The sequence below is a fragment of the Lycorma delicatula genome, chromosome 9 (genome assembly GCF_047948215.1).
Source record: "Lycorma delicatula isolate Av1 chromosome 9, ASM4794821v1, whole genome shotgun sequence".
NCBI classification, from domain to species: Eukaryota; Metazoa; Arthropoda; class Insecta; order Hemiptera; family Fulgoridae; genus Lycorma; species Lycorma delicatula.
The window spans coordinates 23078654-23094451 of NC_134463.1; the positions used below are offsets into that span (position 1 = coordinate 23078654).

The 15798-nt window shown below is 29.9% G+C and overlaps 1 protein-coding gene across 3 annotated transcripts in view; it reads left to right on the forward strand.

Moving 5' to 3' along the window:
- not (ubiquitin carboxyl-terminal hydrolase nonstop) overlaps nucleotides 1–15545 on the forward strand; it is a 31046-nt gene extending 15501 nt beyond the window's left edge. Inside the window, exons 6-9 of one of the 3 annotated variants that reach the window (XM_075375371.1) lie at nucleotides 1756–2062; nucleotides 6303–6457; nucleotides 8016–8165; nucleotides 15024–15536. In XM_075375371.1, the coding sequence (XP_075231486.1) occupies nucleotides 1756–2062; nucleotides 6303–6457; nucleotides 8016–8165; nucleotides 15024–15069 (658 nt within the window). In that variant the 3' untranslated portion in view covers nucleotides 15070–15536. Of the gene's footprint in view, nucleotides 1–1755; nucleotides 2063–6302; nucleotides 6458–8015; nucleotides 8166–9376; nucleotides 9501–15023 lie in introns of those variants that run through there. The other 2 variants (XM_075375372.1, XM_075375374.1) reach the window with 2 other exon arrangements.
- The last annotated feature ends 253 nt before the right edge of the window (nucleotides 15546–15798 follow it).

Consider the following 15798-nt stretch of genomic DNA (forward strand, 5'->3'; position numbering starts at 1 on the left):
AGCAGCTGTTTTGTCTTAGTGGCACAGCCAGTTTTTTTTTATCCACAGTTCTGGGCACTTTCATCAAACACCTTCTCTTAAGTATTTCAAAACATTAACTTAAAAATAAGAATTCACTTGATATGAAAAAATAAAAAGTTCATGAACTTTGTTGAACTTCATACTTGTCTCAACTTTGTGATTGCAAGCTAGCACTTCCATCTTGACCATTGCTTTGACTGGAGTCTAATCAAAAATTGTATACTCACCATCTTTGATGATCCTAGAAATGAAATTTGAATTGTCATTTGAAATTTGTGCATGATACATATCAACATGCTACTGCTTTTGAATGAGTGACAATAACTGATAGTCTAAATTTGCAGCAACATAAAGCATATTATAATTTTCATTTAAGATTTATTGACCGGTCTGATTACAGTCATGTCTCATCTTGGATTGTTCACAGTCTTCATGGATGAATTTTCAAGTATTTTTCATGCTTTCTGGTGGTAACAATTAATTTCTTAATCTTACTGTTGCTGGTGGTGAAACATGAATTTATTAAAATTGAACAGTCTCTGAGGACATGTAAAGTGATGACAAGCATTTTCTGGGACTGGAACACCAGATATACATTAAACTTGCAGGTTTACTTGACTGACTATCACACTATATAACATGATGCAACATATTGTTAACAGAATGATGTATGCTTTATAACTGTACTCAGCTCCAAATACTTGAATGCTGTTTTATAAATTTGACTGGTAAGTATTGAGCACTCATCGTAGAGCATTGGCCTTGCTCTCAGTGATTCATTTGTTTTCTAAATAAAATGTTTTTAGATCTTTTAATTTATTGAGCTTTTCCCATTGATGTATCCTTCATTTTGTGGATAATTTACCAATATTTTTCTCTTCAGGAAGTAGTCCAAATTGCATTTTCAATATCGTCCATAGTTCCATTTGTAAATTTTCTTTTATCTTTGTATAAGGATTTCAACGCAGGAAATAAATAAGAGTTTCCTGTGGCAAGGTCATGAAAGTATGGAGGTTAAGGAAGAGCAGTTTTTTTCTTTATATAAATTACAAATAAATTCCTGTGATATTTAGTTGTTATAGTGGAGGAACCATGAGATTGTACAGTCTTTCCAAAGTTTAGTTCAGGATTTCTATTTTTTTTTTTACAAGAAAATGAAGTATCTCTGTCAGAAATCAAATTTCCATTTGACATTCATGATGGACAAGACTCTAAATAGAAAAAAATTAAGTGTGATGTAGAGATTTAACCTCCTGACCTGATAAACGTCTTTCAGCCTCGATGAAGATTAACCAATCCATTATGATGACTGACTTTGGTCTCTACATCACACCTGTAGGACAGTTTTATCATCACTTACAATTCGCTAGTGAAGATTTTCTCCCATATAAGTTTTGTCAGTTGACTTCAATTTGATTTACGATTGTTTTCAGCTGACTCTCAGGTTCTTTTAAACCAACTAAACTACTCATAGCAGTAAATACTGCACCATAAATTAATGCAACATTTTATGTTTCACTGCAAGATGTTTATCTATTTAATTTGACAAAAATTAATATAAATTTTGATAACATTTTATAATTATATGCTATTCACAAAAAATTAGCCACTTCAAAGATACTTATTTTAAAAAGAATTAAATTATTTCTGAAGTATATTTTATTCATTTAAATACAATAGATTTTATTTTAGAAATATAATTTATAAATTTTACTTATTTATTTTTATTTAAAGCGGTGTATCAACTACTGTTGATCCTTTTCGGGACATATCATTAGATATTGGAACTAGTAATGGCAACAATGGTAATTCAAATAGTAATTCATCTAGTGGGAATTCATCACAAAGCAGTGATAGCAGTACAACTTCAAATAATGGCCCTGTTTCATTAATCGATTGCCTCGAACAATTTACAAGGCCAGAACATCTTGGCTCTGCTACTGAACAAAAAATTAAATGCATTAAATGTGAAGATTACCAGGAATCAACTAAACAATTTACTATACAGACGCTTCCAATTGTTGCTTGTTTTCATCTCAAGGTAAAGTTGATTTTTATTATTATTATTATTATTCACTGATTAGTGTGACAAAATATTGAAAAAGAATTAGCTTTTTTGAAAATGTGAGTAAAATATGAGCAAATAAATATAGTACAATAATGTAAAAGTGAACCATTTCATAAATGTACTCCTAAATTAGTAAAATATATTTCCCAAATTACACAATGTGTTTCCTGATATAATAACTGCCAATGAGGATTCTATAATGGTTGTATGAGTGCATGAATCATGAATGTAATATGGAGATTTCAATATCTAAAAATTTAGTGGCTTTGCATCATCCACTAAGATGTAAATTGGTTTTGAATGATCAGATCACACAATCAGGTTTCATGTTTGAGAGTTTTCGGTTGTATATTTATCATTTTGGAGAAATTGTAATTTCTGTTGTTTGAAATGTTGTTATTATTATGTGATCAAATAGTATACTTAATGTGCACTCTATTTGCTTCTGTAATAACATTATTTTTTTGATAATTATTTAGAAAGATGATGTGCATTCAAAAGTCAATGCTCTTGGCATTTGTTATAGAGTTCACCACACTGATTGTAAATATAAAAAAGTCACATTATTGTAATTTTTGATTTATAAAGATTTTTAAACTGAAAAATCAAATACATTCTTCCTTAAGGGGGTGTATTGGATTTGTGTCAATATTATCTTGTGTATATTTTAAATCCGCCAATTTAATATTTAAGATTAATTAGACAAAGTAAGTGAGTTAAGGTTATGTTGATATTGTATAAAGTTCAGTACAAAGAATTGTTAATTGTAACCTAACCTAACCTTATTTTAACCTTTACCTAAACTTTACTAAACTTCCCTAACCTAACCTATGGGATTTTTATTTTAAAATCTTTTATAAGTCAATTCCTTTTTTGTTGTTTATTGATGATTAACATGACTACTACAATATAAGCCAAGATTATTGACTTTTGAATGTGCCTCTTCTTACTAAAGGCCTTTTTTTGTAATTAAATAAGTTTATAAACTTTTCATGTTGTGGTTTAATTTCTAGTTCATTCATTTCTGGTTTCTGGCATTTCTGCTTTTGTTTTATATATATATATATATATATTACTGTTCTGATACCATGAAATCAAGTATGACATGTAGAAGTGTGAACAATGCGACACAGTGGAAGAAAAACACTTTATCACCCCAAATAGACTACTATGAAAGAGAATATAGCCAAATTTATATAGTTCATTTCAAATTTCATCTCTTTCTCTCTCTCTCTAAATTAAATTAAATTTAATAAATAAATCATCTGTGGTACAGAATATTCAAGTAAGACATAACTTAACGTTAATTTTTTATGAAAGTATTTAATAGAATGTAAATATAATTTAACAGTACAGGGGAATAATATGTATCTTAGAAAGATTAGTTTCAGTAAAATAGTATGTATGTGTAGAGAGAGAGAGAGAACAAAACCAGCATACATATACAAACCTCTTGCAAACTCAATGCAGACTTACTAATTTATCAAACAAATGTTTTTCAAACTGATGATATATTCAACACCATAAAAATTTTGTCTAAGGTAATGTTTATATGTTAAAACAATCATGATAAAATAACAACGGTACCATTGTTTGAAAGTATTTTAATAACTGATGATGAATCCATGAATTTCAGAAGTGCTTTTAAGTAAATTGGCAACTTTCCATTGAGCTTGATGTTAGTTGGATGTGTTTAAGGGTGGTTTTTTTGTTAGTTATTGATTGTAGCACATTAGACAACATGTTTAATAAAATGATTTATTAAATTATCCAACCCAAAACTATCCTATTTCATTATTACTACTAAGATTTGGAAAGTGTGTGAGTGACAGTGCATAATTGAAATTTTAACTTCACTGAGCGAGTCTTATTAGTTATTTGGCTGAGTTTGTGATTACTATGAAAATACTCCAGAAAGATTGGTGAGTGTTCTTTATGTTTATTGAATATATTATTTGCTAGATAAATTACATTTGTCAGAACTGATTGTACAAGCATGGCGGCGACTCGTAGCTAAAATTAATGGAGGTGCTGCTCCCGAAATTTTTTTTCTGAACATTTTCAAGGCCATGATTAAAGTTTTCTGTAAAATAAAAATGAATCAAATAGAATAGCCAAGCAGGATAATAGTCTAATTCTACACTTTATCACATTCAAGAATATGGTACATGGTTTTTAAGCACTTGCTTAAAACCATAATAAATAATAAAATGTCAATATAGATAACATTTTTTAATATTATTAGGTAATAACTTTATAAAATGTCCGCTTAAAAACACCGCTTAATTTAAATCTCTATGTACACAGAAACAAATACATAATTATTTTTTACTAATTCTTCCTATGTACGCATGCGTACAACAGCCAAACACCACGCTGCTGGAACTGTGAATCTTACAGTTCCATACAACGATTTTTGTATCATTTTCATAAACTGGGAGATGGCTACTTAAGCTTAAGGATTATATATTGTACAAGTATAAAGAAAGAATTAAACAAAAAAGTACTCATTATATTAAATGTTATCGATAATATCAAGTGGAAGTACGGGGTGCTGCAGTCCACAGTGCCTATATGCAAGCCACCATTGTGAATAATTCAGCAATATGTACAAATTCTGTTCAGAAAATAACTGAACTTCATTATTAATTCTACAGATTATTGGTCCTTGTCCCCTATTTACACACGTCTCCAGTGGTGTTTCCTTTCGCCCATCACGAAGCACTCCTACATAGCTTCATTTGAAATGGCCTGTGACGAATTTGCTGTATTGTCATCGAAAGTCTCAAAATAGCATCCTTTCATCACTGATTTTAATTCCAGAAATAACAAAAAATTGCAAGGAGCCAGGTCTGGCAAGTAGGGAGGCTGTGGGAGGACAGTCATCTGATTTTTTGCATAAAAATGACAAATTGACAAAGCTGAGTGTGTAGGTATATTGTCGTGGTGAAGGAACTATGGGTTGTCTCCACAACTCTGGTCTCTTTTTGTAGATTTTTCACATTACCATTGTAAAACACCTTGATAGTATGCATGGTTCACCATTTCACTGTGAGGCAAGAATTCAAAATGCACGATTCCATTAAAATAGAAAAAACAGAGAGTATTACTTTGACACTGGATCGAGACTGATGTGCTTTCTTGAACCATGGAGATCCTTTGCCAATCCATTGTGATGATTGAACTTTTGTCTTAATGTTATAGCCGTAAACCCAGCTTTCGTCTTGTTATGATCCTTTGCATGAATGTTTCATTGTCATCGGCTTGTTCAAGACATTGGCAACAAACTTCCAGTCGATGTTCTTTTCGCTGTTTGGTCATCAAACTGTGGTGCAAATTGATGTTCAACTTTTCAGTCAAAATGTCATGGCAAGATCCAATTGAGATGCTAACCTCTTCTGCTAGTTGTCTGACAGTCGATTGGTGATATGCACATACCAAATCATTGATTTTGATAATGTGGGTGTCATCAGTTGAAGGCGGAGGCCTTCCTGATCGAGGATCATCTTCAATCAACTGAGACCACTTTTAAATTGTAAAGACCATTCGTAATGTTGTGTACGACCCAGAGCATCATTTCCATAAGCTTGTTTCAAAAGTTAAAACATTTCTGTGAAATTTTTCCCCGGCTTCACGCAAAATTTTGCATGAAATGGAGTTGAAACTTTTTTGTTAGACAAAAATCGCTACTAGCATTTAAACACATTGCACTCAAATAACAATAAAACGAAAACTAAATGCGGTATCAGCAATCCAAGAACGTGTGGTTATACAGGCGGTATGCAGAATACAATGCCCCCAACTACATATCACTAAATATCTCCATTGGTGCATAATTAAAAGCGTTCAATTATTTTTTGAACAGACCTTGTATACGCTATGATAAGCCATTAAGAACAACAATTCATGCGCATACATTTGTATACTATGGAGCTTTTTAAGTTATTTGCAAAAGTTATTTTTATATTTGTGCTGTAACCTGTATTTTTGCAGAATACAAAATAAAATAATAAACACATTACTCTTTATTTAAGGATTCTTAATATTTTATAAATAAGTTATTGAAAATATTTTTTCAAAGAAATAGCCAAATGAATATGAACTAAACAATTTTTTAGGGTGTTCCATTAATTTGTTAGATCTATAAAAAAATATTTTCTTCTAATTGATAATAATGTGTGTTTCTTAATCCTCATAATTTCATTTTTTTCAGAGATTTGAACATTCCAGCCGATTTCAAAAAATTTCTACCGTTATTGCATTTCCACCAGAAATTGATATGACACCCTTTATGTCTCATCATCGTAATGGATCTGAAGAAAGTGAAAGTATGTGCTGCAGAGGGCATGTATCACTTGAAGATAACAGGTAATGTGGAAGATATTTAACAGTAGCTATAATGTGATAGATATTTTATCTGTAATCTATAACTTACTGGAATGTGAAACTAGTGTATTGGTTGCAGTAGGTAGTGTTGTATTTAAATCAATCTTCTGTTTATTTATTGAACTAGTGAGGAACGTAGAGTATCAATTTTTTTATTGCTTCTATTTAAGTGTGTTATATATAATTTTTTATTTATTTATTAGATTCATAATATTTTTTTTACTTTATGTAAATCATTTTAATTATTTCTTTATAAAAATTTTAAGTAAAATCTGTAATTTATAGTGAAAGCCAATTTTTAGTATATTCTTGTGATTAGAAATGTTTATACTTTGAAAAAAGTTATGAAAAATAGTTAATCTGTTAATTTTAATTTTATTTAATAGCAAGAGAAGAAATTTATAACCAATTTCCCAATAAAATTTAGCAGAAACTCATTGTTATTAGTCAATTTTTAATATCTTCTTTCCTTCAGGTGCTACAGTACTGTACAATTTAATGTTAAAAAGACAAAAATTCATTATTCAAAAACTTGCATTGAGTAAGTAATGTGACCACCTTTGATGATAATTTGATTTATTTTATTTAGCATATAATCACTTACACTCAGTTGCATACATCTCTTTAATTTCATCACACTGGAATGATATTTTAATTTCACATAAATTTTTTCTTGATTAGCTAATTAGTTCTTTTTACTCTGTTGTCTATTCAAGATTGCTCATAGATTTTCAACAGGACTGATATCAGGGTAATTTTCTGGCCAATCCAACATCACAATCACAGTCTTCACTATCTTGGCATGGTACTGAGACAATCTGAAAAATATTTCCAACAATAGTAACAATTTCCCAGTTGTATTATCACTTCAGAACTTTTTATTTTTCTGATATTCACAGGATTGAAAAATTAAGGACCATTATTTTTCTGATATTCACAGGATTGAAAAATTAAGGACCATAATATTGAGAACAACCCTTAAACATCTCTTTTAGTGGATGCTTCAAAGATTACTCTTAGGGTTTCCCAGGGGGGAGGAAAGGGTAAAATGATATTTTAATTTTAACAATAAAATTAGTTTTATGTCAAAAAATGACTATATGTCACACATGAACAGTTCTAACTTTTATTCTTTTTGGTCAAATGTATTAGTAATCTATTATTTTTTAAGTTAACAGCTGTGTGTTTTTTTTACTTTTTTGGGACATGCTTATCTTCAGTCTCTAGTAACCTATAGCAAACTGTTTAATCATGGATTTAATTCAGCTACAGCTAGAATTTTGTTGAAGTGAGTTCGTGTTTTCTGCAGGTCTAAACTGGACTTTCTCATAAACATTGCATTATCGCTGGGAAGATTTTTTTTCGTCCTAATCAATCACATCTTCATCTTGATCCATTCTTTGGAATAAAATCCATTTTAAATGACGTCTTGGTAAGATAAGCATAAAGTAACAATATTGTCACTAAATAATACCAATCTGAAATGAATTTGATGTCAAGCTAAATATAAAAATTGATTTAATGGTTTTTTTTTTAATAGGTATTCACTGTTTGCTGTTGTTAATCATGAAGGATCTTTTTTTGGTGGTCATTATACTGCTTTTATTAGACAACAACATGATCAATGGTTCAAATGCGATGATCATAAAATAACTCGAGCTAATATACGTGATGTACTCCAGAGTGAAGGGTATGTACAAGCGTATTATTAAGTACAAATTTCATGTTTTGGTAGCATATATGCTGTAAAAGTTTTTGTTCTAAAACTGTGTGACCTTATTTTTATTCTGAGAAATCAGAGCAAGACGCAAAATTTTGTTGTGTAGTAAATCTTACCTCATGTTAATGATCTTTTCTAGTTTTATCCAGTGTTGTGTGGTTTTTAAACAACACCTGTCCTCATTTTAATGAGATACTTTTAATGTTTATGATGATATGTAAGGTGACATTGCTGCTACATAACATTTTGCCAAGCTTTGTCAAGCTTGATGATACACAAAGAGCAAAGGTTTGCAAGATGCACAGCCTTGTTTAACACCAATTTGTTGGTGTTTAACACTAATTTAACACTAACACTTAATTAACACTTCACTTAATTTTAACACTAACACCTTGTTTAACACCAACATAGTTGGTGTTAAAAAAATTAAAGAAAGGTTTAAAGATGACTTGTTAACAGCATGCTGGTATGCTGTCAACAAGCCTACTTATGTTACAGGAGACTACTGCTTGATCATTTTTCCTGAGCTACTTTTTAACTACTGAACAAGCTTTCTTTGCCAGTAATGATTGTAACTTCCCTCAGACTCTGAACTCTTGTGATGAGATTTGTATGACTAGGTACAAAACCAGAAACTATTCAGCAGTAGCAGTAATAAACAAAATAACAAGGATTATGGTGGTGTACACAATTACTATCCAAGTACGACTGACTTGCCCAAAGAAGTTGGAAAGATCATGTATGCAACTTAAAATCTTACAGTGGTTTTTAAAATTATGCAGGGATGTGTCTTTACCATTTGGCTGCAACTGGTTTCTAAGTAAAAAAGAAGGTCAGGTACTGTATACAATTTATCATTTGTGCATCTAAGAGATTGCTCAGATAAGATTTTTATTTTTAAACTTACTAGTTTACATTAATATGCTTATCTTGAATATCTGTGTTAATGTATAAATTATATTACATATTTATCAAGTTACTCAGTTGTTGGTAATAGATAAAGTTAGGCCTAAAGTAGTCACATTGAAAACTGAAAATGTTTTCCTGTATCTTGTATTCCTATATCTTATATTTTTCCAAACCCTTTAATACTTCTGTTCAGATATGTGTGATCTGCTTTAGAACGGTGTTCCCATACTTATTTATAACACGATGTATAACTGTTTTCATCTTATTTTCAGAGTGAATTTCATTATTCTATAAAATGTTGATTATAACTGTTACATTTTTTTACAAATTATGAATGCAATTCTTGCGTAACAGTGACAGCAGTTTTATAATACTTGATAACTATGTCAACTAAATTCATTACAACCAAATTTTTAATCTTGTATGGTATGTAAAATATTTTATAATATTAAATTCATTAAATCTACTCCTTATATGTTCTTTTAAATTAAATATTAGATCAAATTTAAAACTGATGTGAATTTAAGCAGATTATTTTCAATACAAGTTTTATTATTGTAAAATAGTTTAGGTTAAATTGGTAAAGTTTCTGCTTGCTGATAGTTAGCAAAAACTCAGTTATGTAAATAGAGTGAATAGAAAAACATTTCAAAAAATTTACATATGTTTTCCGGATGATGACGCATAATAACTTCATAAAAGTGAGTAAAAAGTTTTAAAAATGCCTCAGTCATAAGTCGTTATAATCTCTGAGTAAATAGTATTTGAAGCTCAATTACTATGGGATTATGATTTTAGGAGGTATGTACGGTTTTTATAACATTCTTTTTTGAATCCAGCGTTCTAAGGTTTTTATGAAATATAAGTTGACAAGGATTAGTAATAATAGGTGTGAAGAAGAAAAAGTGAATTTTTACATGAATTTTGGTCTGAAATACTACTTCTTAGCAAGGTGTATCACTTTTTTACAGGTATATTAATTAATAAATAAAATCTACTAACGTTTTTCACATGTAATGTCACTTTAACAAGTTGGATATAGTTTAAATCAGGATCAGGTAAAATACATGTTATGTAAATGTGATGACAGGTTGTAAAAAGAAAAGAAATCAGGTTGTCTAAAAAGTATTAAGCCTTTGGGGATCAAAATTGAGAATACATTTGTTGTTATTGGAAAATAAGATTATGAGATCATACACACCATTTTTTCGGCTGTACCATAATACTTTTGCTATAGAACTTGTGTGGTTTCTAGTAAAAATATTTTGATATGTGATTTTCTCAGACCTCTTTTGAAACTAACTTGACACCATTCAGGGAGTTTAGCAAAGATTGAAACAAATGATAGTCTGATGATGCTCGATCCAGACTATATGGTGGGTGCATTAAAACCTTCCAGTCTAGTTCTCTCTTCTGATGGGTCATTAAAGATGTATATGGTCTGGCGTTACCAGCACGGTGTGTGACACCCTTTCTGTTGACAAGTTCAGGCCATTTCTTTTTAATTGGTAGGTGCAGTCACACTAATCATTGACAGTATCAGTCTATCTGTATCGTTCTGTCTGGAAGTAGCAGCTTGTAATGCTTGATGCCTTTCCAATCCCACCAAACACACACCGTAACCTTCCAGGGCATTAGTGTGGGCTTTGCTGCAGACTATGGAGCTTCTCTTCACTCTGATCACAATCTTTTTCACACATTGTTGTCCTAGGTTATCCATTGTTCATTATTGAAACGGTTCAATTTCATTACGTTTAGATTAGACATTTAGATTTAGACATTACAGAAGAGATTCACAGATAGAAATTTAAGTAAATTTTTCTGAGTCAGATCGTGTGGCACCCAAACGTTGAACTTCTTTTTGTAGCCAGCTTTTTCCAATTAATTTAACACTCTTTGGTGATGGATGTTTAGGATGTTTATGTATAGAGGTGATTCAAAACTACATGGAAATCTCTCGGGAGCTAATTCTACAGCTAAATATAGGAAAAAAGTTTATTTAAACATAGGCTTGAAAACCCTTCATTAGTGAGTTACGGCTAGCAAAAGATTTCGCCAGGATTCTGTTTCCCTGGTGAAATGAAGACTTCCTGAAATTCTGGGAAGGTAAATTAAGGGGCGAATCAAGTTGTTTCTTATGGTTTTTGAACTGAAAATTTGAAAAAAATGGGTCCCAGAACTGTAAATCCATTGGTTTTAAAGATATTTTACATAAAACACAAAAATTGGGGGATAAAAAATAACATGGTTTTTGGTTTAACGTAAGAAAACTTAATTAAATGGTTAATTAAGTTGCATTTTTTTTTTCAATTAGAAGTGTAGAAAATTTAATTCTGAAAAAATTTCATGTAAATTTCTTAAAAAATTGAATACAAGATGTTGAAACTTAACGTTATTAAAAAACAAAACAGACTGAATTGTGAAATTAGTGCGATATTAAAAATTAGTGAAGGCATTATTAATTACCTTCAAAGTTGCTTGAAGTGGCCCCCACTTTGTTCAATACATGATTTCACTTGATGAATCCATTATTTTCTAGGGCATCTCATAATGTTAGGAGTATTCTTAATAGTTTATGCGGCTTCTATTATGTGATTCCTTAATCCCTCTTTTTTGTTATTCCTTTTTGAATAAACAATTGGCTTCATCCAACACCATAGAAAAAAAGTCTGTTGGTGTAAGGTCAGGAGATTGTGGTGACTAGTCCAGTAGTCTGTTTCAACCAATCCATTGTCTACCATATGTATTATTTAAATGATCTTTTATATTATTAGAAAAATGAGGAGGTGCCCTGTCATGATTAACGACATCAAGAAGCACCATCAGTGCATATTCCGATTCACAATTTCCACTCTATCTTTGCCTCGTTTTTAAAATCTCATAAAGGAAGTCATAAAGAAAGTAATAACAAATGTTATCAGAATAGTTTAACTATTTCTGCAAAGATAAAACATTTAGGAACTCTTCTTCAATTTCATCAAAAGGTGGTATGATTAATTTAGAAGATCAAATTATTCACCATTTAATTACTGTATGAAATTGCAAATAACTGGTAAAATTTTTCAATAATTTTTGTCCTTTAAAATTTGGCAGCCAAATAATTAGAATATATTTTATTATGAGCAGCGATTTTTTGTGTTTGAGAATGACATAACAAAGGATTTGCATTAAAAATGGAATAAGGGTTCTGAAGTGATGTAGGTATTAGAGAAAACTTTTGGTGAGTGTGGCATAAATGTGTCACATCACTGGAGGACTCTTATGAATGGGAGAATGCCAATATAGAAGAATAAATAAATTCTTTTTGTTAAAAATTAGAATTCTCATTACTTTTTGATCACACCATTTATATAGGCAAAGAAGATAAAACAGTTTCAAAGCTGCAAAAGATCATGTAAGTGTGTTTTTGCACAATGTTGAATCCACTTATTGAACTAATATTCTATAATTTAATTTTGTCTAAGTCTAAAAAAGAATAAAAATAAAAGATAACTAAAAAAAAAGAATTTTACTGGAATTTAGTGTAAAACAATATAACTGTGTGCAGTGCTAAGGACTCTTGCTACAACCACTTAAGAAACCAGTTAAGTCATTGTAGCCAGGGGTTGTCTAATGTATTAACTCAAAAATTCTAATTTTTCATTTACAAACCACATGTTTTATTGTGACTTTCATTATTTATTATTTTGTTATCAGCATACAATCATAGATGATTTTATACATTTCTAGTTTTAATAGTGTTTAGAACCATTTAAATGCTACTGATAGATGGATCTTCACATTGTGCTTTGCTTTACCAAATAAGAGGAGCCATTATCCTTTTGTTAGGTTCAGTATTTCCATCAGATTAAGCAATTCTCTGAATCTTGAATGGCAATCTGTTCAAATTCATCTTTGAAGTATCATCAGCTATCTTGTATTGTGACTTTTACATTTGCTACTTTACCTACTGGGTACAAATGATCCTGAGGTTGACATGTGTTTTTTTTTTTCTTATTAGAACGTATTCTCAATTTTTTTCTTATTAGAACATATGCTTAATAGATTGTACAATCTATTAAGCATACATTTCTCTGGGAGCAAAAAGGTTTTTTTTTGTACAAGAGGAGAAATTTATGATCCTAATAGATTCTTCTCACTGAATTCAAATATGTAAGTAGTTTTATTCTATCATCCATAGTTTTATAACAATAATCATAAAATTGTAGTATAAATTTTATGATTGTTGTTTTCTTCTTTGTTTGGCATATGGAACATCCTTCTTCAATCAACAAGCATCCTAACACTCCATTGTCCCTGATACCTCTTTTACTTGGTTGGCAATGATGTCTTTTTGAAAACACTTTAGTTCCATTTTGGGAAGAAATCCACATTACTTAACTAGTTGAATTGATACAATTAACCTCATCGTTGATCTTTAAACATCATATTCCCGAAATTTTTATTATTATCTGGATAACTTTTACATATATATATTTATTTTTTTATCTAACTCAACAAACTTTACTCAGTGAATGCTTGAACAGTACTGGTATATTTATGAAGCGTCATTTTATGATTAAGCAAACTGCTTTCTGACAAATTTTGCAGCATATTACATATGCCATGCCTGACCAGGATCTCTAGATGAAAAGCTGAGACTGTACCATTACACCATGGAGATCGGCAAATAATATTTATATAATTTTACTTTTTGGTTATTTATATATTTTACACTTTTTGGTTGTATGAAAGTAGACAACCTGTCATAAGTTCCAAGTTACTCCAATAAATGTTATAACCATTCCCAGAAATAATGAACATCCCATACCATGCTCATTTAGGAAGAAAGGAGTAAAATTATTTTATACTTGTTAAAAATATTTTTGTTTATTTCTTTTAATATGTTAATATATATTCTTTTAATATATTTTAAATAAAATAATTCACACATAAATAAAATAATACATATTTTAAATATATGACATACACATCTCATTGTGTATGTTTTTTTTTTTTTTAGAGAGAGTATGTAATTTTTTTATGAGCATCAGTCAAATATAAACCGGACTTTTGTTTTTAACAATTATTAGTACAGAATAAAAATACAACATATTGCTCTGTGTAATTTTTCCCTGAAGTTTGTGTTTCTTGTTGAGCCCTTAAATTAGTTTGAGTCAATTGTGCATGAACTCCACTTATTGTTGCTCTGGAATCAATGTCCTCACAACGTCTCCTTCAATAATCCAAATTAAAAAAAATCTGAGAGGGATAAATTCAGACTAAGGCAATATTCCAAGGTTTCCCAGTAAATTTCATCCAGGTTATCTGTAGTATTAATGACTTGTGCGAGATCTGGCATTGTGATTGTGATTGAATCAGATGTCTTGGAACATATTTCCACAGACTTTGCAGAATCCAATGTGCTTTGTGATAATGGAATGGATACTTCCATGATTGATACCCACTTCCAAAGCAGTTTTATCAACTGTAAGATGCCATTCATCTTCAGTGAGGTCATGGATCAATCAAATGTTGCCATCCATTACACTTGTCCTTGAATGCCTATCATTATTTTCTACAGATTCATCCCCTCCTTTTAATTTGTTGCCCCAGTTATAGACTTGAGTGTATGACAGTATCATATCCTAAAACTGCAGAAGGAGTAAAATTTCAGAGGATTAGATACCCTCATTCATGAGAAACTTCAAGATAATAAATTCCAAAACCTTTTGCTCCAGCATAATACTACTGACCAGAAAGATGCAGATACAAGAGCAACTGGAGTGTCAATTTCCTCCCTACTTTACCACTAGCAATTCCTCAGTATCAATCTGAGGAATATTCACAGCAAATACGAGCTGTGAATGCAAAAGAACAAATTTATATTTGACTGATCCTTGTAATGTTCTAGTTCTATTTTATTTATGCATTTTTCAGGTATTTGCTGTTCTACCATAAACAAATTCTCGAGTATGAAGGATAATGGTGCGGAGATTTCCTTAATTAATAGTAGTGTATTAAATAATGCTAAAGAAATTTAAAAAAAAAGTTAAAAACGAAAAATATCGTACATTATCAAAAGCATGGAAGACATTTACCTTTAAGCATATGTTATGATTGATAGCATGTGATACTGGTGAAATAAATGTATATCTTATTAAATACTATTTATTAATAATTTATATCTACTATTTATCTTTGTAATTTCATTATATACAATATGGTATCTTCAAATTATTATGAATTTGTTTGTATAAAAAAAAATTATTTTTTTAAGATCTAGGAATTACACAAAGTTTATGAAATTTCCATATTATGAACATTTAATAATTGTTACAAAAGAAAAATCTTGTCCTCTTCTGTGTTATTCTTAATAGTTTCAATTTATATAAAAAAGACCAGCAGACAGTACAGCATGCAAAAATACTTTTTCCTTAAAATGTATACTGTGTTTTTTTTTTTGCAATAGTACAATTTGTTCAATTGTTTAAATATTAAACAATTGAACAATTAAATAATTGTATTACAATTAATATTTAATTAATATTAAACATTAAACAATTATTAAATGTTTAAATATTTAAGATTAGATTTCTGTCTTATTCATAAGTATACATTTTGATTTTATGATTGTTGATACATATACGTACGGTGGCCATTTAAAAATAAATTTTTATTTCAGTTTTCAATAAATATAGGATATATTTTTGGC